At 41.8% G+C, this 23,856-nt stretch overlaps 1 protein-coding gene across 5 annotated transcripts; it reads right to left on the reverse strand.

Annotated features, from left to right (window-relative positions):
- Positions 1-598: 598 nt before the first annotated feature.
- On the reverse strand, positions 599-23,809 carry RIC8A (RIC8 guanine nucleotide exchange factor A). 5 transcript variants are annotated; one of them, XM_081885180.1, is made up of 13 exons: positions 23,682-23,809; positions 20,860-21,075; positions 20,221-20,293; positions 18,244-18,428; positions 13,449-13,496; positions 10,374-10,988; positions 8,871-8,965; positions 8,043-8,193; positions 7,270-7,365; positions 6,780-6,924; positions 5,733-5,877; positions 4,473-4,592; positions 599-1,866 (listed from the first exon to the last, which is right to left on the reverse strand). In XM_081885180.1, exons 4-13 carry the CDS (start codon positions 18,325-18,327, stop codon positions 1,731-1,733), a joined length of 1,635 nt encoding a protein of 544 aa, XP_081741306.1. In that variant the 5' UTR covers positions 18,328-18,428; positions 20,221-20,293; positions 20,860-21,075; positions 23,682-23,809; the 3' UTR covers positions 599-1,730. The 5 variants fall into 5 exon arrangements, with proteins under 5 accessions (XP_081741306.1, XP_081741304.1, XP_081741308.1 ...); XM_081885178.1 differs by lacking the exon at positions 20,221-20,293; XM_081885182.1 differs by lacking the exons at positions 18,244-18,428; positions 20,221-20,293.
- Positions 23,810-23,856: the final 47 nt, after the last annotated feature.

Genomic DNA, 23,856 nt, shown 5'->3' on the forward strand with positions numbered 1-23,856 from the left:
ATCTTTGTTTTAATGACCCTGAACAATTTTATTTTAATGACAAGGAAGACAAAAGGAATATCAGTGGCCATAAGGCATGATGGCTACATGAACAACAGGGGAAGGCTTGGTTGTGGGCTTTCTGCAAGTGCCTGATGATCACTCTGGGAAACAGGATACTAGGCAGACCTTTGGTCTGATGTGCAGACCTTCAATTAGTTTCATTGTGTTGAAACGTAAGTGATTAATAACCTTTTAACTATATATTAGGAGGATGGGGTATGCAGAAGAGTCATAATTATACTCAATGTTAGTTTGTAGAGATAACCCAAAGTTTCCAACATTTTCAGAGGCAGCTAGATCATCCAGTCCGATGCAATGGGCGGGATACTCCACATATGTTATCACTACAGATTGACTGATAAGACACCAACGGCCTCAGTGAGGTTTAGTTTGTTGAAAGCACAGAAAGTTCCACCGCTCACCCACATGGCATTGTGCTTGAGTACAACACTACTATAACTGGACTCCTTCCAGTTTGGCTGCAGTTACATTGCCACGAAATTAATTTCTAATTGCTCAGATACAATGACCCAAATAATCAACAGATGCACGCATATTGTTATCTGAAGGCTTCATTTATTCTAGTGAAAATCTTTATATTTGTGCTAAGTTCAGAAACTGTTGGCAAAGTTGGAAACAAAGTAGGAGATGGGGGCTGCTTTTTTTAAACAGAAAAGCCTATGATCAGGATGAAGGTACATAACAGAGTGAATGCAGAGTGCTATGGATATAGGGGAACTGAAGCAGATTTAGAGTGAGGTTAAGCAATTGGTCACCTCCTTTTGTCTGAAGAGCACAGAGAGTGAGAGTAGTCCAGAAACTAAACATGGTAGAAAGAGGAACATGGTGTCAAGGTTATAGTGAGGATTAGAAGCCTCCTGGCCCCAAATTATCAGCAAACGCAAACATTAATGTCACTGTGAGCAAAGGATATCTCAGAGTTTTGCACATTATCTCAGATAATGGACACATACCACACATATACATACTATTTCAACAATGCACGTTTCCTTACCTGCATGTTTCCATACACATGTAATGTGTCTTAAAGGAACTGCCTAAAAATGTGACTGATTGCCACACACATTGCACTTATATGCCTCCAGGAATGTGCTTTCTTGCATTTCACATGTAAAAAAAATGCAGGCTTCTCATTGTTCACACATTTCTATAATATGCCCCAGTCGTGTATGCAAATAGACATTTACATTTGCCAAGAGTATCCGTGTGTTTTAAACACCACCATGCTGTATGGTTGCTGCATTATGTGCTTTGCACAAGTATCAATGCACGTGCGCACACATATATATCACCAGTATGTATCACATTTGAGTCCCATACAAGTAGCTCTGCAGTGCACTCACAGCACCCTTAAGTGCTACTAAACCTCCTTGATATAATAAGAGATTGCCCTTCCCTCCATGAAATTTCTGCTCAAAAATCCTTGGAATTGGAGTGTAATAATCTTGTGGACACAGAGGGAAAACAGATCAAAAGAGCTAAGCTGTAAAGAGCTCTCTAAGGTAGGAGTGTTATAGAGCTAGAGAAGAAACAGATGTTATACCACTCTGGGCGGTGGAGATCCATCCCATAGGAAGTCCTTTCTTGGGACTGGTCTCCTGATACAGCACCTGTTACAGAGAGAGAATAGAGGGTCCATAGGTTTTTGAGGAACAGGAAATGTTTTTTCAGTCCAATTCCAAGTCAGAGTCAGATGATAACCTCTCCTCAGATATCTGATGGACAGCATCCTCCAAGGAGGTTACATTGAGAGAGGTTAAATTGCCATCTGGATTGACCCCCATTGGTTGGATGACTCGTTGTCTGCAATGGAAAGGAGAAATAGCACAGTCAGAGAGGGGCTCCTCATGATAACATTCTTAGAGAAACCATCAAGGGGAAGCCTACATTAAGGACAGGCCAGTAGTATGCCCACTTTGAGAAATGTAATTCATTTGTTGATCCTAGCAGAAATAGTACAAAATAGCTATACATACCACCACCAGTAAAAACAGCCCCAACCCTTCCTCAGTTTGGCATCTGGTACATGTGCTGACACTGCTTTGCTCACATCCAGAATATAAATACTTGCACCATGGACAAATCCTATTTGCTCAACTACAGATGTTGCGCTATTAACATTTCTAGAAGAGAATTTGAAGCTTTTGGATGAGATTCAATTACTACTGGTTTTACAGTATATGACAATCTACAATAACCCAACAATCTACAGATCATCAGGTTGTTAGGCAGATTTCTTTTCAGGCACCTAAGATTGGAGATTGTAGGAACTGAATCTGGTGCCATTGGCAAAGCATGTGCTCAGTCACTGAGCTACCTTTAAGGATCAAGTGGAATGACTTTTCCACTGCTTTTCTATCTCCCAGGGCCCTTTTAATCCATCAAGGGAACTTGGTCAGTGGATTCCAAATATGAAGAACATTTTTCAGTCATAAATATTCTTCAGGAGAAACTACTAAGCAACAACAAATGAATCCAATCAGAATGTAGATTTCTTAATCCCATTTAATCAAATGTAAATGAAATACTGTATAATCAGTGTGTCAAATCTAAGAGTGTTGTTTAGATTTCTTGGGTAGAGAGGATGTACTCTCCATTTTTAGCCAGAAAGCAGTTTTTCATGCTCAGAAACCTGAACAGAACTGCCTACATTCTGACTGAAATCAATTTATATGATGAACCATTTCCACTGAAAGGAAAATATTTTTTGTTTGAAACTCAGTGGGAAATGTGGAGACTAGCTTGCTAATGAAGGCTTTTCCTTCATTTTACGGTGCACTGGAGCTCTATTTTTGGCTTCATCGCTAGTTAAAGGGCACATTAGCCATGCACCAAATGCTAATTATCAGCCTTTCTGAACCTTCATGACATACATCCTGGAAAAGTAATCCGGGTGTGATTTTCAGAGAAGTTAAGGTCCAAATGCAAGTTTGTAACAATGCTAAAATTACACTGGAAACCCAGGAAGTGATTGCTCCAAAATCTTTCTCCGCTAATCTAGCTGGAAAATGCCTCAGGGGTCCTTCTGATTAGGTCACATCAGCAGCAAAAGAAAGTGACATTGTAGTGGAAATACCATTAATAAAATGCTCAGACTAGCATTTCCGTCTGTCTAATGCACACTGGAAACATGGGGCATCTGCATAAATAGACTGACGGCTGCTCAGCAAGATGTCATTTGAACTCCTTAGGTAGATCCTGGACTCCTGCCCGCACTACTCTTAAATGATGTATGAACAACTACTGTAGAGTGAATGCCTGCTGGGAAGGAGAATGGGTGGCATTAGCTGCCATCTGCCTTTGCAATAGTACTTCCTACTAGCAGCTAGCCAGCGTTATCACTACACAGCCTGCAGAATGAACTTTGTGGAGATAACATTCAAATGTATACTGTAGGTAAGTGGTGTGCAATCCCCCAGGGTGCAGATTTCCATTATTCCCAGTCATCACACCCAGTTTATCCAAGGTGTTCATTTCCCAGCACAGATTTCCTAGAGCACTGATTTTGGGTTACACTTCCCCCTCAGGATTCTAGAAAATTTCTGCTTTAATATTAAAACAAATATTTCCAGTCCTCATTGTTGAGGAAGAAACTTAATGATACATGGTCAACATTTTCCATGCCCTGCTACTCTAGTTCAGTAGTCAAAAGGCCAGAATACCAGCACCCTTTTGGTATGGTCACCTGTCATTGCCTTCCTGTTGCTTGCCACTAAGTTCAATATAATTCTCCTAGTCCACTAGCAGTTACAAAACAGTCTAAATGGTTTTTTAAAAATGAGATGCACACTATTTCATTCCAGCAACCACATCTGAAGCCAATGAGTAAAGCCCTACTGTCCCCAAATGATGGAGATCCAGTGTAGCTGTTGGTTACCATGAGAGAGGAGGGAAAGGCAACAGGGAGCTTGACACAGTGCATGGATTGGCACCCACACTGTGCTGAGCGCCCTGCTGCCATGCTCTTAGTAACTCGCAGTGATGCACAGCATTGGGAAGCCAAGAGAGCAATGCTACCCCATCAGCCACCACTGATAGCAGGGCAGTACTTCACTCCTTTCATTCTTTCAGACAATTGGTTCCACTTCATTCCCATTCAGTGACTGTTAACACATAATGGCTTAATGGACAAAATCATATTGATATCCTATGCTACCTAACAGGCTCATGGCTGTTTTCAATGGCCTTTCTCGATGTTAATAGTCCTCTTTCCTAGGAGCTCAAAATCTAAGACAGTCCAATGATTTGGAGGATAAAAGAGGTCAAATGTAATTCAACAATTCAGAAATTATTTGTTTGAAGTCACAATGAGCTTGGAATTTCAGAACCTTCAATTTTAACTGGTTGACCTCTTTTAGCCTGCTCTTCAAACTGCTGACCCACTTCAAGATAAATCTATCTCATGGTACCTTGAGAGTTTGTCAAACATGTTCACCAGTTTCATTGCTTCAACCTCTTTCTGCTCATCTGTCATCCCCTCCATTGGGTTGGGAAGCTTCTCCTCCACACGTCCCGTTATAGGGTTAATGCTGTACGAGTCAATCAAAACAACAACACACAGAAAGAAGGCAGAAGCATGTTCATTTAAAAGGCAGATATATTGACCACTGACATAATGACTGTTGACTGTACCAGAGATGTAGCAAACATTCTCCAACACCACATGCTACCTAAGACTAAATACTACTAAAAAATTGAAAATGGCACAGGATTCTTGCTAGGGCAAGTGGCAATCCACCTACTGACATGCATGCCAGTTTTGATCCCCATTTGGACTGGTTATCGTGGAAGCAGGGGAAGAAGAGGAGGTTAGCAGTCCAGCAATCTAGTGCTATAATTTACATGCCTACCACAGACATACACCTTTAACATGAGAATACAAGGTGCTTTTGTGTCTCTATCCCCAAAGTGTCCAGAATAGCACTCTTGACTCAGTTCAGTTCAATCCTATCCCTCTCACTGTCCAGGTTCTAATCTTCACCCCTTTCCCAGTAATGTTCACTTCTCCCTCCTCTGAATTGCAATAGTCCCTACTTTAATAAATTTTCTATATGTGCAAATGCATTCACATGTAATGCATTCACATATAACTGATGAGCAGGGGAAAATGGGAAGGGGTAGCAGAAGGAAAGAACATTGACATGGGATTGTGAAGTTCGTGCTAATAAAACAGTTAACCAAAGAAATCCGCAAGATGGATTTAATCGTGAATGATGGAAATTCTGTATATATTTGGAATAGAAGGGAGAATCATCTGCTAATGAAGGGGATGGGACAAGGGATAGGAAGAGAGAAAGCTACCAAGATAAATGGGAGTGGGGAGGAGTCAGAACCTCTTTCATGACATAAAAGCTTTCGTACATACAGCCACCTATAAATGGAGTTCAAAACAAAGGTTTGTGATCCTCTGCAACAAATTATAGGGGAAAGCTGTTGGTCTAGACATGCAACTGTGAAGAAGTGGCAGGCAGTGAATAAGGCCATTAGGCATGGAAGCAGATAACCACAGTATTAAACACAGGGAAATGAACATCATGCCAATAAGAAAGCTGGAAAGAAAAAAATGAGTAATGGGTTGAGTGAGGAAAAGTTAACAAGAAAAGGACTTGTGCCAAAAGTAGAAGAAAAGGCAATACTTAAGGAAGCAATGCATACAAGAGGGTCCATACTTGGGTTTTGCCTCCTTGTATTCCTCTGTGTCAGTGTCTTCATCCTCAGAGTATTCTCCTTCTGTCCGACCTCCTGTCATGAGGCCCCGGGCTGCCAGGAGCCCCGCAGCATTCCCATATCCTGTGTACTTCACAAACCGTGACACTGTTGAGGAAAAGAAAGGCAAAAGGGTCATGTTCTTCTGCTGCTACAAAAACAATCTGGAAAAGACTGCTGAATTCAAATGATCATAAAACCGACTCTTGCTTATCGGACCACCTTTCAAGGAAATGATTTCTTGCAAGCCTCTCAAGTCTGTAAGTCACATTCAGAGCTGCTTCACTTCACCTCTTTTGCCTCTCACTCTCCACTTGCTTTACAGGCCCAGGGAATCCCCTTACTCCTGTAGCAGCAGGGAACCCAGCTTCTTTGACCGTTAAAGATATTTGTATTACTTTTACCTCAAGCAAATATAATATCCACACTAGAAGAAATGTGTGAAATGTCATATGGGACTGGTTGTAGCCATCTATGGGCTGGTGCATATATTTGGAGGGAAACAGTCACTTTGCAAAGGAAAAATATGGAAAACTGTTGCCATTGTCCTAACATTCAGCAAAAGGAGTGATTTAATTGTGAAGCGAGGCCCTTTGATTCAACTTGAGAGAGAATATGTAAGTATGTGGCTATCAAAGCTTAAGTTTGGAATTCCTCCCTTTTTACAACAAATATTTTTCTTTCCTAAGTGTATCTCTAGTCAGTGAATGTTTAGGGTGAATTATTTGGTTCTGTTTCATTCCATCCTTACCCAGGCAATATGTAATTTTGCCTTATGACTCATAAATGAATTGCCTCAGCTCTTAGCAGCCAAGCCACCATTAAAACATATTCTGTCTACCCCAGTGCTATAAATCTTTCAGCAGTTACGAAGATGGATGGATCAGTCTATTCACTCAATTGCTTTTTCAGACAGTCAATGTTACATGACATTGTAACATACAATGTCAGACATACAATGTTACAAGACAACCTTCACTAGATGAAATAGAACATGGAAAGGCACACACCACTCTCCTTGCAGAGAACAAAGAGGAATTCCGCAGCACAGTGCTTGACATCAGTGTCAATGTGAGTCATGAGGCGCACAAGCTTATTTCTCAACAAGTTCCCCACCTCCGGTCTATTTTTCACATCCCGCAGTGGAGGGAGTACCTGCAATCCCATGGAAAGGGAAGAGTTATTTTAAAAGGCCTTCCTATTACGTTGGTAAGTATTGCTCCAAAAGTGCCACTACATCTTTGCAGAAGCTTTCATGGTGACTTTTGCCACTTTTACATTAGGCAGACACATGCCCACTCACACTCATATAGCAAGGGAGCGCACAACTTCAAAGCTTTTTTCAAAACAATAGGATCACACACAATCTTGGGAGACAATTTCAGTATTTCTGCAGTATATATTTCCAGAATGATGGCACAGGTGGGGCTTGCCTTACATTTTTTGCTGGATAAATGGAGGTATTATTGCTTAGGATCCTACGTAATTTAAATACAGTACCTTAGCTTTAAGGAATTTCCTGGTCTGTCGATGGGCTCGAGCACTCTCAGTCAGCAAGTTCAGCACAGGGGTCAGGCTCTCTTTAAGCTTGTGACCCTACAGAAGAGCCCACAAAAAGAAGAAGGTAATAAATCATCATCACAGCCATGCTGTTTCCCATGTAGGGAAAAAATACATTAGAGTACAATTTTTGTATGGAAGGATCTGAAACAGAGCAGGTAAATGGCAGCTCAGCTGCAGGCAACATCATAGTAAATCATCAGAGTAGATTAGGCATCCCCAACTTTCGGCCCTCCATATTTTTTTGGACTACAATTCCCATCATCCCTGACCACTGGTCCTGTTAGCTAGGGATCATGGGAGTTGTAGGCCAAAACATCTGGAGGGCCGCAGGTTGGGGATGCCTGGAGTAGATCATAGGCAGAGCCAGAGGGGGGGGGAAGCTGCCCTCTCCAATCAAGTAAATAAATAGAAATACTTAACTAACTGACCAATTTCATCGCAGATATATCTGTTCTGCCCCCCAACATAAAGTCTCTCCCCCCACAAAAAATAAATCTTGGCTCCACCCATGGAGTAGATATACCTTATAACTCATCCCTTTTCTCAGATGAAACTTTATAGTATAAAAAATTCAGGGTACCCACCAAAAACTGTAACACTCTGTAGTTCCCCCCTTCCTCTCTAAGAAATTCCGCATTTGTATTTCATTGGCTGCATGAAAAGAATCTGAAGTAAATGTGGTGTGAGGCAATGAGGAACTTTTCACCCACCCTGTCAAGACGTCGGTCCAGGAAATCCAGCAGAACATTGACAGCATCCATGTTGACTCCCATATATTCAAGCGAGCCCGGATGCACCTTGGGGGCCAGCAGGACATCCAGACACTTGAGAGGCAGATTGCCCAGAAGGTTGACTGTGTGGCTGAACATGCAACGCAAGACAAAATATGCGAAGAAAGTAGCCTCCGCATCAACAAGGAACCATTTTGTTTTGTTGTTTAAAGCTGACAAATATCTAGTTAATTTCCATTTTCAAGCACCACGGGAACAAGACCCAAAACTATCCTTTCCTTGCCATCATGGCAAGACTATAAACACTCCTGAGAACATTTAACAATAGCATTTACTTCTCCCATGTACTGCCTCAATTTTCTCTTCCCTTCCTTTGCTGTTTTCTGATGTCCATTTTTAGATTATATCAAACTAATTCTTTATAAAGTGCCATGTACTATATCATCAACAACAACAACTAGTAGCCAGTGGCGAAGCAACATGCTGCAGCACCCGGAGTGGAGAACAGGCGGGGGCGTGGCGTGTCGCCTGTGGGGGCGTGGTGCACATCCCAGGGTTGCGCGTCCCGGGGGCAGCCATGATGGCACCCATTCCCCAAATGGTACCCGGTGTGGCATGCTCCCCTGCCCCCCCCCCCGGTACAGAAGTGCAGGTAGCACTATATCAATCAGTATCAGCAACTAAAGTTCTTAGGTATTGTGTCAAATAGACCTGACCCCCAGATTCTTGAATACCTAAACTGTATGGCGGTCATGATAATGTTTTTGGTTTTCCCAGCCAATCCAAGTTTTTCACCAGGATAATCACCTGTGAAATTCTTCTGTCCGATCTTCACCATCTGCTGAAATCATCAGGCAGTGACGGAGGAGGGCACCCAGGCGTCGGTACAGAGCAGCATCTTCCTGGCCCCAAAACACAATGAAAAGCCTGATTATGAGAAAGGAACACATCTCTCTTGTGCACAGTCTGTTTGTTGCAAAAAGCTACGCTTTACAGTACGTTCTCAAAATGGAATGGAATTCTAGTCCAAAGAAAAACTGTGCCCAAGGAAACTAAAAATGTTCGTAGCTGAATTACCCTGCTCAGAATACAGCCCTTAACAGAGAGTTCCCGGTACCATTTTGTGGAGAAATGTGGGCATAGTAACCAAAGTAGGGCTGAATGAAGTAGTACGAGACTCCTTCATTCAGCATTTCTTTCTTCTCTTGACCCCTTATCCTTCTCTCTGGGTGTCTTGATTATGCTCCCACAATTTTGTCTAAGCTGTATTCTTCCTCCTCTTTCCCCACAATGTAAAATTATGCAAAACAATAATTAAATTAGGCAGCAAGAATATAACGGTTAAATTAAATTAATTCATACATACACAAACATGGCATATTGCAATTTTCTTTAAAAAAAATCCAGTCATTGGATTGTCTGGTTGCTGAATCTGGAATATTTTCTTAATGCAGAACTCCAGATGCAAATATCGTTTCCCTACAGAGGTATCTCTATTTCTTCTGCCACACTTTACCCTCTCTTCTGCTGCTTCATGTTTCATTTATTTATATTTTTAAAGGTTTATAAACTCACATCATAAAATATGAAAGCAGAATATATAAAACCCAAAGTAATTTTGTTGAGGATTTCTACCATCAAGCAGTATATAAATTTGATGAAATAAATAAATAGTATAAAATAGACACCCAGAAATTATATCCTTCACAGGTCTCCCTGAGCTCACAGTTCATTACTAATCCAGAAAGTGAGAGAGACTCTGGATATTTTAAATAGCTTGATCTGCTAGGTTTTCATCCCGATTTAGTTAGTAAACAGACACTGGCAGTACCTTGCCAACACTGCTGCTTACACCTCAACACCCACAATGCTAGGCTTTCTTTCTTGAATTGCCATGCACTGCTGAAAAATAAATTCCACCAGATTGTAAGATATCTGATTTTACCATGTTTTAGATCAGGACTGTGGAAGCAAACACCACATAATTTTAGAAATGAATGTTTCTGTGCATTTAGCCTTTCTTTTTTTTATTGGCTTCAAGTGTGCAGGAATTTGTGCTTTTGTATGTTGATAAATAGGCCTGTTTATAACAAGAGTCAGCCAGTGGGCATGAGCAGAATTGACCAAATATATAGGTGCTCCCACAGAACAAATGCAGGGGGGTGGGGTGAACTAAGTCAGGCAACTTGCCCCCTACCTTTCTTAAATAGTGTCTAGAAGCACAGGAATCATGGATGAAAGAAACAGGTACATAAAAACAGAAACACATCACAAAATTGAGCTACCAAAAGCTCCCTCTGAGTATCTTACCTCATCTACCTCCCTCTTGCTGGTGTCAAATGTGATATTGAAGAGCACTTTCAGGATCTCCATGGCACGCTCCACCTCCTGCCGAGGTAAAGGAGCAGAAGGGTTCCCCTCAGCAGCTACCTCGTGAGGGTCTAGCCACTTGACTCCGAGGGTGAGTTCCAAGGTATCTGTCATCAGACCGATACCCCGGAGTTCCTGCGCAAGCTGCTGCCGGATGTCCACCCTCAATGCCGTCAGCAAGAAGAGAAGGCGCAAGTCAAAGAACTTTATATCGTGCGGGAGGTTTCTCTCGTTGTAGAGTTTGATGCGGTCTGTGAGGCCCACCACGAACCGGGCTTCGGAGGTCAGCTCCTGAGCCCGGGGACTGCTGAAGACAATGTTGCAGAGACACTTGAGCGCCTCCAGGATCACTTCAAGGTCTGGAACCTCCAGAATCTGCTCTTCTGCGTAATCAATCCCCGCGTGCCTGGCCAGCGTCTTCAGGCCTTCCATGGTTGTGAAAGGGCCAAGGCAGCTTTTGTCTCGGGACAGGATCCGTATGCTTTCCAAACAGGTGACCTGGCAGGATGGCTGCAGCACCCTCTCCAGAAACTTGATCAGAAGCGCAGCCAGTTTCTGAAGCATTACAGAGGTGGGGGGTGGGAGAAGAAAACTAGTAGTGAAGCAATAAACGTCTATGTGAAGAAAGAAAATTATGTCTGCACTAGTGGATTGCACAGGTTCAACGAGCTACGTTGTACCCCAAACCTGCACAACCCATCCAGTGCCTTGGGCCATATCCATCTTGGTTAGTCACTGCCAGTTTGGACCCCATTAGTACAGCTGTGACACATGATAATATACTGTATCACTTATTATTTGAATGTAAAACAGTTTATAATTTTTAAATAAATAAATATTGTTAAAATAAATGAGGCTTTTTTTGCCCAAATGTGCACTGCTCTGCACTTGCTTATATTGGGCAGGTTAAAAATTTAATAATAAAACCAGCAGCAGCAGCAACAACTGCATTTGCAATTTTAATGACACATTCCCTGCAATTTGCAGATATGCCTTTGGGACTCCTCTCAAAACCTCTGGCTTTGTCGGCCATTAATGAGCAAGTTAAAAAAAGCAGGTTTAAAACTGATCCTTAAGAGAATTCCACTTTCTATACACACACCCTCATTGGATTTAGTGATATGTAGTTCTTTGCTTTCTGCAGGCCACAATAAAGCAGCAAAATGATGCAAAAGTGAGTGGAGGAGTGCCATGGTGGAGCTTCAGTGAAAACGGATACAGTATTTAAAATAGGCACATTTGTAGTTTTATAGATTTCCCCCCCCCCCCTCTCTCTCTCTCTCTCTCTCTCTCTCTCTCTCTCTCTCGTCTTCTCTTTGTATCTTTTTATTCTGCAACAGGTAAGGTAAAGGGACCCCTGACCATTAGGTCCAGTCGTGGATGTCTCTAGGGTTGTGGTGCTCATCTCACTTTACTGGCCGAGGGAGCCGGCGTACAGCTTTCCAGGTCATGCGGCTAGCATGACTAAGCCACTTCTGGCGAACCAGAGCAGCGCACGGGAACGCCGTTTACCTTCCTGCTGGAGTGGTACCTGTTTATCTACTTGCACTTCGTGCTTTCGAACTGCTAGGTTGGCAGGAGCAGGGACCGAGCAACAGGAGCTCAACCCGTCGCGAGGGATTCTAACAGCCGATCTTCTGATTGGCAAGCCCTAGGCGCTGTGGTTTAACCCACAGCGCCACCCGCGTCCCTTTCTGCAGACTATGGGCCAATTTAATCCAAATTCAGTAAAGGTACAGAGGTGTATCTATTTCTGGAGCATTATCAGCAAACACTTGTTTAAATGCCTTTTTAACTGATGCTAGTGAACAGGACTGTTTATGCAAAGAACTACTGTTCTCCTCAAAGAATGGTGGCTTATTTCTGTCAGAGTTCAAATCCAGAGAAGAGAAACTGAAAACAGCTGAGGGGTGGGGTGGGAGAAGAGAACAAGTCACAGTAGCTTTCTGTTCTGCCCTGAAAGTGAATGCAATAAAGATATCTGCATAGTCACTGTATGCAGTTACATCTTGGATGATCCCCCTTTTCTTTCTGCAATTTGGCTATGCAGTAAAACTCAAGGAAGCTTCCTTGAACAGATAAAATTATACTGGCTGGTACACCTACTGAGAATGTGCTTGCCAATGTGTGACCCTATTTATTAAATTTATATCATGCCTTTCCACATAATGACACCCAAGTTGCCCAATATCAAGTAAAATAAAAATACAACATAAAATAATCCCATACACATAAAATACTACCTATAAAGCAAGCAGGTGAAAAACATGTCAATAAAACTGCCACAGTACTTTTTATTATCTAAAATAGTTAAATATTTAATAATCAAATACTTACCTATCTATCATAATAGTATTAATAAGATTGGTTATACTTATCATTAGTAATTATTTGTATTATTTTAACAGTTAAATAAAAGTTAACTATATTATTTTAAATAGACCATTTAGACCTATATCAACAGAAATGTTGATATAGAAGGATCACAAACACTACAGCTTTACAGGACTTATGGTTTGATGTAATTGGCTTAGCACTGCTGCCTCATCAAGGAAACTTCATGAGGGAACTGGGCTCCCATTATTTATTGTGACTGTGCCTCCTCATAGAAAGGCCTTTCTATATAAGCACATCACACAACCACTAGTCAAGTAGATTATTTGCTACTCATCTCACGGCTCCAAGACTGGGGTGGGGGTGGGGAGGTAAACAAAAGAAATGGGATCTGAATGCAACAGGTGCCTCGCTATCAAACTGTACTCTGCTTCTTACCCAGCATGTGGTTTTATGAGGCAGTACCATCAGCCACCCTCTAGCTGCTACCAGCATGATTTCATATTTCATGAGGACCATAATATACATGAAGCATGCTTTTGAACCAGACACTTTTGTTCAGAAGGAAAAGCTTCCATGCATGTAGGAGGAATTCCGTGCTTTCAATGTCTAGGGCAAGTCACCATCTCACAGCCTCAGTGATCCTGATGGAGTAAGCAAAATAAGAAAATAAGTACTTACCCTCCTTTCTTCCTGTTCCTCATCTTCAAAGGTGAAACACTGTGATTTCTGAGAATGAAACAGAGACAACAGATATGTACTAGGAAAATAAACTTACTCTAAAAGCGAGAAAGGAATTTCTTCTGAACACCTAGTCCTACAGCATGCAACTCCAGTGAACACTATAAAGCAGTGAGAAGTTAAGCAAGAAACACGCTTAAACTGATAAATTCATACTGAGGAGCATATGAAAGCTATGATACAGTGGTACCTCAGGTTACAGACGCTTCAGGTTACAGACTCCACTAACCCAGAAATAGTACCTTGGGTTAAGAACTTTGCTTCAGGATGAGAACAGAAATCGTGCTCCAGCGGTGTGGTGGCAGCAGGAGGCCCCATTAGCTAAAGTGGTGCTTCAGGTTAAGAACAGTTTCAGGTTAAGAACGGACCTCCAGAATGAATTAAGATCTTAAACCGAGGTACCACTGTATAAGGAAACTGTGCAGCTCTGAACAATTCTACTGTTTCATATAAGGCTATGCTGAAGAAAACATCAAAAGATACATAGGAAGCAATTCTGAAGTAATATAAGACACAGAACAAAGCAACTTTGGGGTGCAGTCCTTAAAGTACTTGCATCTGGAAAGCCCTTTGAAGCCATTGAGGATGTGCTCATTTGAACAACACAAAAAAAACCGGTTCTCCATTCTGATGTCTTCAAGAGAAAATGACAATCTAATTAGTTTCTCTTGACTTTAGAACAAGAAGTTTCAATATATTATTGTAGCCAATTTCTATTTGAGTAAAAATTCTTATGAGTCTGCAACATGGAAGACGGAAGAGGCAATTTTCTCTAATTCTCCCTTCCTGCTGCAACCCCCTGCACTCTCTCTCATGCTTCTCTGGAGAGTCTTCCAACCTTCTAGAGCAGATTTTGTAAGGCATAAGGGACTGCAGGGGGAAAGTGAGGAAAGTTCCATCACCCTTCATGAGATGCTCCTGCCAGCAAAAGAGGAACTCTGCTCAAGGGATGCTCCCACAAACAAGCCTCGTTATGATCCAAGTTTTTGTTTTTGGAATGTGTATATATGTCACTTATGCAAATCCCTAGCTAGCCACTACTGATCATATTGTTCAAAAGCATGTTACATGATTTGTTTAATAAGGAGCTTAATAAACTAGAATGTACAGAACCTAGCATGTTAGGAGTGCCCAGTAAGGGTCACATTAAATCCTACACAGAATTAGAGACACTGGGCACTGAAAATACCTAGAGTCCATTTTTAAAGTATGCTATGCATACTTAAAAAGTTGGAAACTTTGAATTAAATTCATTGGGTGATTTCAAAGCATACCTATTCAGTCTTGAGGTACCAGGATACCGATATATCCAAACATCAGCAAAAGATTGTTATGCTAAGGCAGGTAGACAGCTTCATCTCATACCACTGTTTTTTTCCTTCCATTTACACTGTATGAATCTAAAATCTTTAATTCCGTCCTACACTCGCTACATCTTGTTCTACTGAAATTAACTGTCCTGAGATAACTGTACAATCATTTTAAGTGAGAGTAGATAGTGACATTTTTTCCACAATGAAGTGGTAGGGGAGCACACAGGGCTCTAATCTGAATTGCCAACTACCACTCAAAGATTACTACATTCAAGGGCAAGACAGTTCACACAGCCCAGCCAGCTTTCCTGAAGGAAGAACACATGTGAAATTGTAAATAAGGACCCAAAATTCAAGTTCATTTGCTTTTTAAACTCTTCTAGATTCTTTTTTAATTTTACACTACTATGTAAACATTTCATAATCACAATGTAATTTTTTTTTTTAGCAAATTCACTTTTGCTATATATGAAGATGATTCTCAAACAGACACAGGCAAATCACTGTTGACAGGCCTTGTTCACACTCATCTATGCACATTCCAAAATCATGTTCACCTCTCTCTCATTGCTATCATATAGAAATGAAATGGAATACTAAGATTCCAAATTTAGGAGTGATTTAACAATGCATTTTGGCTGTATGAAGAGGATTTCTTTAATGATCAGGAGGCCTTATGCTTCAGATCTTGCTATATGTTTTATTAGCAGCAGAAATGGTTTCTGAAACTCTGTTCTATGGTACTCTGTGGTTCCTTGAAAACCTATCAAGGGATCCACAATAGTTTTAATTTATTAGATATGTATTTCACTTTTGGACTGGAGTCCTCAGAGTGTCTCACATTCCATGTGGGAAGATATTGGGGGGGGGGGAGGATGAAAATACGGTGGTACCTCTGGTTATGAACTTAATTTGTTCCGGAGGTTCATTCCGGAGGTCCGTTCTTAACCTGAAACTGTTCTTAACCTGAGGTACCACTTTAGCTAATTGGGCCTCCTGGAGCCCCGCTGCCACTGCGCCACCGGCGTGCGATTTCTGTTCTCATCCTGGGGCAAAGTTCTTAACCTGAGGTACTACTGTACTACTTCTGGGTTAGTAGAGTCTGTAACCCGAGGTGTTTGTAACCTTAGGTACCTCTGTATTGGTAATGATGGGCAAGCTTCTCTGAAAGACAGCCCTGCCCATTGAATCATACACTGTTTGCTATTGCAGACAAAGAACTAAACCATATTTTGTACCATCTTGTTTTGCTGGGGTAAGGAGGAGGGAGAGATACAGGAAGAACGGCTTATTACTACCTGAGTAGCCATGTTGATTATGACTGTAGTTTTCAAATTTTCTACTTTCAGGGAAACCCACACTAACTTTGCTGAAGGGAAACCCCTACAATGTAGAATATTATGATGCATGTCCTAAGATGGGCAGTCCATTCATGCAGCGCTCTAAGGCAGCCTACTGGATCTCATCATTGCCCTGTGGGAATTAAAAACACATTCTAGAACACACTAATGCATCCCTTCAGCTTTACATTGCAATGGAAGATCAGCAATGGTGGGCACGCCATTCTTCAGGAAAGCTTGCCCACCATTCTTGATCTTCTGATTGCAGGATTCCTAATAAGTTTCCAAGGATCTCATGGGTTTCCCACACTACCGTTCAAAAACTCCTAGCAATATCTTGGTTTTGGTTTCGTATTCTCCCAAGTATTCCTTCTCAACATCAGAGATCACTCATGTGTCGAAGAAACAAAGTTCTACAGCCTTTGCTGCTGCTTCATATACTGTCTGATTTATATGCAAACATCGTTAAGAAAAATAAAAATGAAATTCACATAATTGTTTCCTCAGTTGTTGAATAAGCCTACTAGTTGCACTCGATTCACTGGCAGCTGCTTGGCAGAGACAGCTGAGAAGTGGAGCACAAATGTCACTGTTAGGTGTATAGCTTTTATATTCTTCTGTCACCATGCCTAATAATTTTTTTTGGTAAAAACTAAGAGGTTTTTGGTAAGCATGACTTTTGCTTTATCTGCTGTGCCTCCTCTTATGGAGTTCCCTCTCATGAACTCTTAAAATATCTCAGCATTATACTATTTCCATACTGAGAGACAACAGTGAAGCATTTCAGGGTGCTCAAAGAATGGCAGTCGCTCTTCCAAACACTGATGGAGAAACACCAAAAGGTGGCCTTTCTGTTTACAAAGCTCTTGTTCTCTAAACTTCCAGGTAGAATATTGATTTTCTCTATCTAAAATCGCTTACAAATGCATACATACAGTACATACACATATATCCTGAATGGAGTTCTAAAGGTTTAAACCTTTTTCTCTGCTAATGAAGCTGATATTTTATCTACCAGTCTCTGCTTTATTCATGTTGTCATTGCTACAGCTGGAATCTTTGCCACAGCAAAACAAGGGGAAGGCTCAGCAGTGGAGCACAAGCTCTTAATGCAAAAGTTCCCAGATTCATTTCCCAGCATCTCTAATTAAAAAGCATCTCAGGTCAGGACTTGGAAAGACCTCTGGTCGAGGCCTCATTGTGAGCTGAAGTAAACAAATGCTGGATTAAAGACCAATGATCTGACACGGTGTAAGACGATTTCATATGCAAATAAATACATGCAGTTTGCCAACTCATTTATTTTTCCTCTGAGGAAATACCATTTGTGCTACATATAAAATATGCAGCTTTGCTTATTTCCCACCTAGTTTAAAGGTCTACCACAAGGGGAGTCACATAGATATGTAAACCAAAAGTATTCCTGATGCAACTGCCTGTAAATTAATGACATATTCACAGGAGCTTGATTCCAAGTTCTCAGATATGATTATCATTGAAGCATCTGGTTCTTGTGTCATTTTGAAACAAATCTAATGGTTAGTGCCTTAGACTGCTTGTTCTCACCATGTTCATTGTTTTTTCTCTCTTCCCCACCAGTTTTCAAATGCCATATCTATGGCAATCCCTCTTAATGAAGAGATTTTTTTAATTATCTAAAATTGCACACCGCACAGTAGTTCTATTCCACATACAGCTCCTCCTGGGGCTGCCTGTTTGTTAATACCACACATCTGCTTGCCACATAAAGCTCCTCCTTTCCCTTCTGCTCTCCAAAATCTGTCCTTCACTGCTAACATCGATTTTTCTAACACATCTGACTCTGGCCAAAGCAGCACAAGCTCCCCATTACATACAGGAAAAAAGGGAGAGTGCAGTCACAAACGATCAATATGCAAAAGACCTACTCTTTGCAAAGGCAAAAAGATACTTGCTTGCAGAGGTTAACAACATTTTGTTGAAGCAATGCAGGCAGATGGAACTGAAGGCAGCTTATGGGGAACGGCACCAAAGCACCAGCATAGATTCTCCAGCTGATCCTTCCGACTGACATCAGCCAAACAATTTCCAATGAATACTCACCTCCTGGTTGTAGATCTGCAGCACCTTGAGAATAGTATCTTGCTCCCCACTTTCGACAGTCTCTAGCACAGTCCGGAGCGCCATTGCTCCACGGTGTGGAGGTGGCCTGGAGTGCTGTAAAGTGTGGCAAGCGGCTTTGCAGTCTGGCTGGATAATTACAGATGCGCAGGGCCCTAATCACACAGCTGAGGAGGAGATGAGGAAAGCAAAGTGAGACTGCCCACTTCAATATGCCCAAAGCACAGAGCAGATGGATGATCCTAGTAAAACCAGCCAGCAGCTCACTCGCTCTCTCACACTAATCCTCTTCCCTCACTGAGCTTTGCAGCTTTTAAAAAATGCCCTCCCAGCAAAGCACCTACAAAAGCCTCCCCCTCCCCCAGTCTGAGGATTACCTCAGAAGGGATGCTGCAGCTCCCTGAAATAGCTTCCCTCCTCCAACTGTCCTGGTTTCTGTTACAGCACAGAAAAACCTAGAACCATCCCAGTGATATATTTAAAAAATGTACATAGCACAATATAGGCAAACACACACACACCCATCTAGGTTAAGGTGGCAAAATCATTTGTCAGGTTTCCACAGATCTGAGTACCTTTTAAATTGACTCCCATTAGATCCAAATACATGAACCTGGTTAAATGTATCATCTGCATTCAATTACCACAGAGTAACAAACATGGCAACTGTTTAAAGGATGTGTGGCCATGTTTGTTTCCCTCCAGTAGTCTTTCTAATCACAGCACATGATGTCAGCACACAGTGACAGGGTGAGGGAGATCAGTAGGCCATGCACACAAGCTGGGAAAGGCAACAAGAAGTCCATGCCTGTCCCATCTTGAGAGTGCTCAGCCTTATAATCAAGTGCATCCCATTTACATTATAGAATCCATCCTGGCCTTCAAAACTAGAATGCTAATCATGATGATATATGTCTCTTCCTGCAAGTTGCAAATTATGTGCAAGCCAGAATTACAGAAGCCTGATAACATTCCCAGAATGCCATGAGTTGTACTATCTAAGAGTCACGTCTCATTTTTAGAGGTGCCTGACCTTCACACTTTACATGTGTACTGAGGAAAACACTACCCAGCTGCCACAAAGTGTGAAATTGCTGTGAGCTACAGCTTACATGGACATAATTAAATACTTGCTATGAATTCTTTGCAAACCAGCAAAGAGTATGGCACAGAACAACTTCCAAATAAAGAACTAAGAGATACGATGCTATATATTTATTACCAGATACAGGCAGGCATTGTCAATCCTGGCACAGCACCACCATTCTTGGATCCATAAATGCCTCATCTCATAAGAATTCAGCTGTCTTTTATACAAAATTTAATCAGCTCTCAGAGCTACAGGCATTGGAACAGTGGGGTATGTATGTGTGGAGACTGAGATGTAAACATAACCAGAGTATTAGAAACAAACTGCATGAAAATAAACAGCCTTCTGTACACATAGTTAATGCACGTCCCCACCCAGGGCCAATCACTCAACTAGTTCCTTGCAACTGGAGCTGGATCAAGGTCTCTGTTGCTAAATCCCTGAAATCTTGTGGGGAATGTGGGCTTGTATGTTTTCCTGTATTCTCTTTTAAACACTGTACAAAAAGTTTTATGATAGTTCTCTAACAATAAAATTGTCCCCTGATTTCTCCAAGCACCCTGGTGGATTTGTCTGGGGCCATTTGTCCCAAACTGGGACCATTTGTCTCAAGTATAAATTGCGATTTGGCATACTGTTATTCAACTGCTATTAGGAAGGTTTGCAATGGAGTGGCAACATGAGTTTTGTGTTTACAACAAATAATTCAGACCATCTTTTGCCATAAGGTGTAACCCATTTTCTAAGGGAACTAAAAAGGAAAATATAGAATCATTGCATAAATTAGCTCTTAATTGCATAACAGTTTTTTGACATCAAGCATTGTCAACAAGTGAAAGTTTATCAAAGAATGAGGCCAATAGCTCAACTGATTGTATGAGTTAGCTTGTAACAGCTTGCGAAACACATCACTTCCTTTATCTTATATAGACTTGTGATAATCTGAAACAAAAGCAAAGCATTTTTAATAAGGTATATACCTTGAAATAGGAAACATCTGGCAGTACTTGCTACAATGATTGTAGTTAGCACTTCCACTACAGGTCCACACACATGCAAGGATTTTGTAATTTAGAAACAGCCATATCAGTTTATTTTTCACCCATTTCCAGTGCACACACTGGAAAAAAAGATCAGCATCAAACAGAATATGCAAACCTTTGTATATGAATGAAAATGTAAAGCTGAAGTCAGGTCTGTTTCTGTTTAGGCAAGCCATATATACATAGATTATGTTAATCATTTAAACTCCATCAAAGCCTACTGCCATCCACATCCCTCAGGAAAACATTCACAAGCTGGGGGAAATGGAAAATATCCCATTAACCTATATCCCAGCCTGTCATCCAACATGCAAGCTACATGACAGACTCCAAAATGGTTTAAAATAATATTGTTTAAAGAGCAAAAAAATCATTTCACTATAAATTCATGCCTAGCTAGTCCTACTAACCTGAATTCAGAAATTTAAAAACCAAACTAATCAGAGGGTGAGGGGAAAATGTTACCTTCTTTTTAGTTAAGCTGCCTTTTGTGTGTGCAGTTTTCGATCAGACTTCCTGCTTCATTTCCTGAAAACAGCAACTCTCCCTCCTTCCCCCAACCCTACCAAATGCAGTTTTCAAGAGCAGGCAGCGGCTTTGTTGTCATTCTGCTGGAAATCCTGCTAGCAGAAAACAGAGGGCGCAGTGGGGAACCACAATGCTGGGCTGCTCATCCAGAGACTGTAGAAGAGAAAGAACAGGTCTCTTGGGAATTCCACCCCTTTCAGTAACTGTCTTCAGGCTGATGGGAAATGGTGAATGCAAAACCATACGGGAAGTGAGAAATCATGGCACGGAGCAGATGATTGGCTACAGTCAACTCTTGGCTTTGCTCCCCAGGCAGCAGTCAGAAATGGCAAACCAGCATCCACAGATTGGATATCCAAAGGGTACAAAAAAAATCACCTGGATTTTGTTTTACTCTTGGAGATAACAGACTAATGGAAACCCTTAACCCAGCTTGTTATTTCAAAGTCCTACTTTGATTCTTCACTAACTAGATAGATAATACTTTAATCTTCTGTAATGGTACTTACAGAAGCTTGTGTATCCTCTTACTATTATTGTTTTAAGATTTTGGCGTTTGTCACCCTGGAGCCCTTTGAGATGAAGGCTGGGGTAGAAATTTAATAAATAATGACATAGATTAATGAGGTAGGAATAACTGCTACATCATTGTTCTACATAAATCTTTCTTGTCATTGACCGTATTAAAGATATTTGTTTTTATTTTTTGTTCTACATAAATATTGATCTAGATTCTAGACAAACATTTAAATGTATCACTCTTCTATGTATAAGCATAAAAAGTCAATTGTACCAATATTTAACTACCCTCGCTCCAGGGGGGCAATTTGTATAAAATATTGGGGGGGGGAGGTAAGCCCTGCACCCCATAATCAATCACATGATACAGTGCATGCACACCATTTGAGGGCTGGCCCCCTCAAATATTTTATTGGGGTGGCCAAATACCCCTTGGCCTCTAGGAGTTTGTGCCTATGCCTCTCTCTATGATTATTACACTAAGGGAAAAGTAATCCATATTATCTGTTCCTATCTACGGTATGTAAGCACTGTATTTAAACATATAAACCACACACCCTCAATCGTGCTCCGGTCAGTTAACATGTCATTTTAGACTACTTTCTTGAATGAGTTCACTAACTTCAGTTCCACAAGGGATTTACCTCTGAGTAACGCGGGTGGCGCTGTGGGTTAAACCACAGAGCCTAGGACTTGCTGATCAGAAGGTCAGCGGTTCGAATCCCTGCCACGGGGTGAGCTCCCATTGCTTGGTCCCTGCTCCTGCCAACCTAGCAGTTCAAAAGCACATCAAAGTGCAAGTAGATAAATAGGTACCGCTCAGGCGGGAAGGTAAACGGCGTTTCCGTGTGCTGCTCTGGTTCGCTAGAAGCGGCTTAGTCATGCTGGCCACATGACCCGGAAGCTGTACGCCGGCTCCCTCGGCCAATACAGCGAGATGAGCGCCGCAACCCCAGAGTCGGCCACGACTGGACCTAATGGTCAGGGGTCCCTTTACCTTTACCTAACTCCCCTTTGTCCCAGCTCCTGCCAACCTAGCAGTTTGAAAGCACACCAGCACGAGTATACACTCTGGCACTCATCGTCTTCTGTGCGCCAGAAGCGGTTTAGTCATGCTTGCCACATGACCTGGGAAAGCTGTCTGCAGACAAACGCCGGATCCTTCAGCCTGAAAGCAGAGATGAGCATCACACCCCATAGTCGAATTCAACTGGACTTAACTGTCCAGGGGTCCTTCACCGTTATCTTTACCTAAACATTTATTTATTTAAAATAGTTGCAGGCTGCCTTTCTAGTAAAGAAACTGCTAATTTTATCAAATAAATGTCTTTGAGCACATGCAAGCAGAGCAAGTAAACATCTTGCTGCTGTGTTATTTTATGAATAATTACCATAGGTGCACCAACTCTGCATGCGATTACACTGTAAGCCATCACAACACAAAGTTATCTGGCCCCTCAATATGAAAATCATCCTTGCTCCTGGTGTGTTGGTAAGTGCTTTTGGACAAGACTGGACTTGCCCCTTATAAATGTATTTGGGCTTTCAGCCAGAATCCCATTCCCTTCAAAGGAACTTAAGCAACTTGCATGCAGGATGCCAGCCTTAATTACCAATTATTATTTTGGAGTTATATACCAGTTCTTGGCAATGTATTGTATCCAGTACAAGAAAATTAGTGTCCGGTATATTTAACCTGAAGAAAAACACATGAAGAAATTAGATGAACTGGAAGAACTAACATACTCATAAATTGTTTACATACACAAAAAAGTTTTTGTCAGCTGTTAGGTATAGGGACCCCTGACCATTAGGTCCAGTCGTGGATGACTCTGGGGTTGTGGTGCTCATCTCGCTTTACTGGCTGAGGGAGCCGGCGATGTGGCCAGCATGACTAAGCGAACCAAAGCAGCACATGGAAACGCCGTTTACCTTCCCGCCTGAGCAGTACCTATTTATCTACTTGCACTTTGACGTGCTTTCGAACTGCACAAAACCTGGAAGGTATGAGCGTGGTGGCATAAAAATGTCACACTTTAGCATTTGGTTTGCCAGACGCCCCAAGGCTCACTTGGAAGAATAAATAATCTTATAGACCTGCACTGCTCAGGAAAAATGGGCGAGGAAGGAGTGCCACCTTTTCCTCCAAACGACTTCTTGCCCTTTTAACACCTGTGTGACAGGAATTCAGCCAACGAGCCTTTGTCGCAGCCCACTGGAAGCCAGAGCTGGCCTCTTACGTGGCGATCCTGCCCGAGGCCACGGACCATCCAAGTCGTTCCCGAATAACAAGGGCGACGAGGCCGCTCTCCTGAGGGAGAGATGAGCAGGCGTTGCAGCGGCAACCGAGGGCCTCCGCTCCCATTGCACCGCGCCCCCCGCCTCCGCAAGAGAAGCCTGAGGCCGCCTCCCTCT

The sequence above is a fragment of the Podarcis melisellensis genome, assembly GCF_964234715.1.
Source record: "Podarcis melisellensis genome assembly, chromosome: 1".
Lineage (NCBI taxonomy): Eukaryota > Metazoa > Chordata > Lepidosauria > Squamata > Lacertidae > Podarcis > Podarcis melisellensis.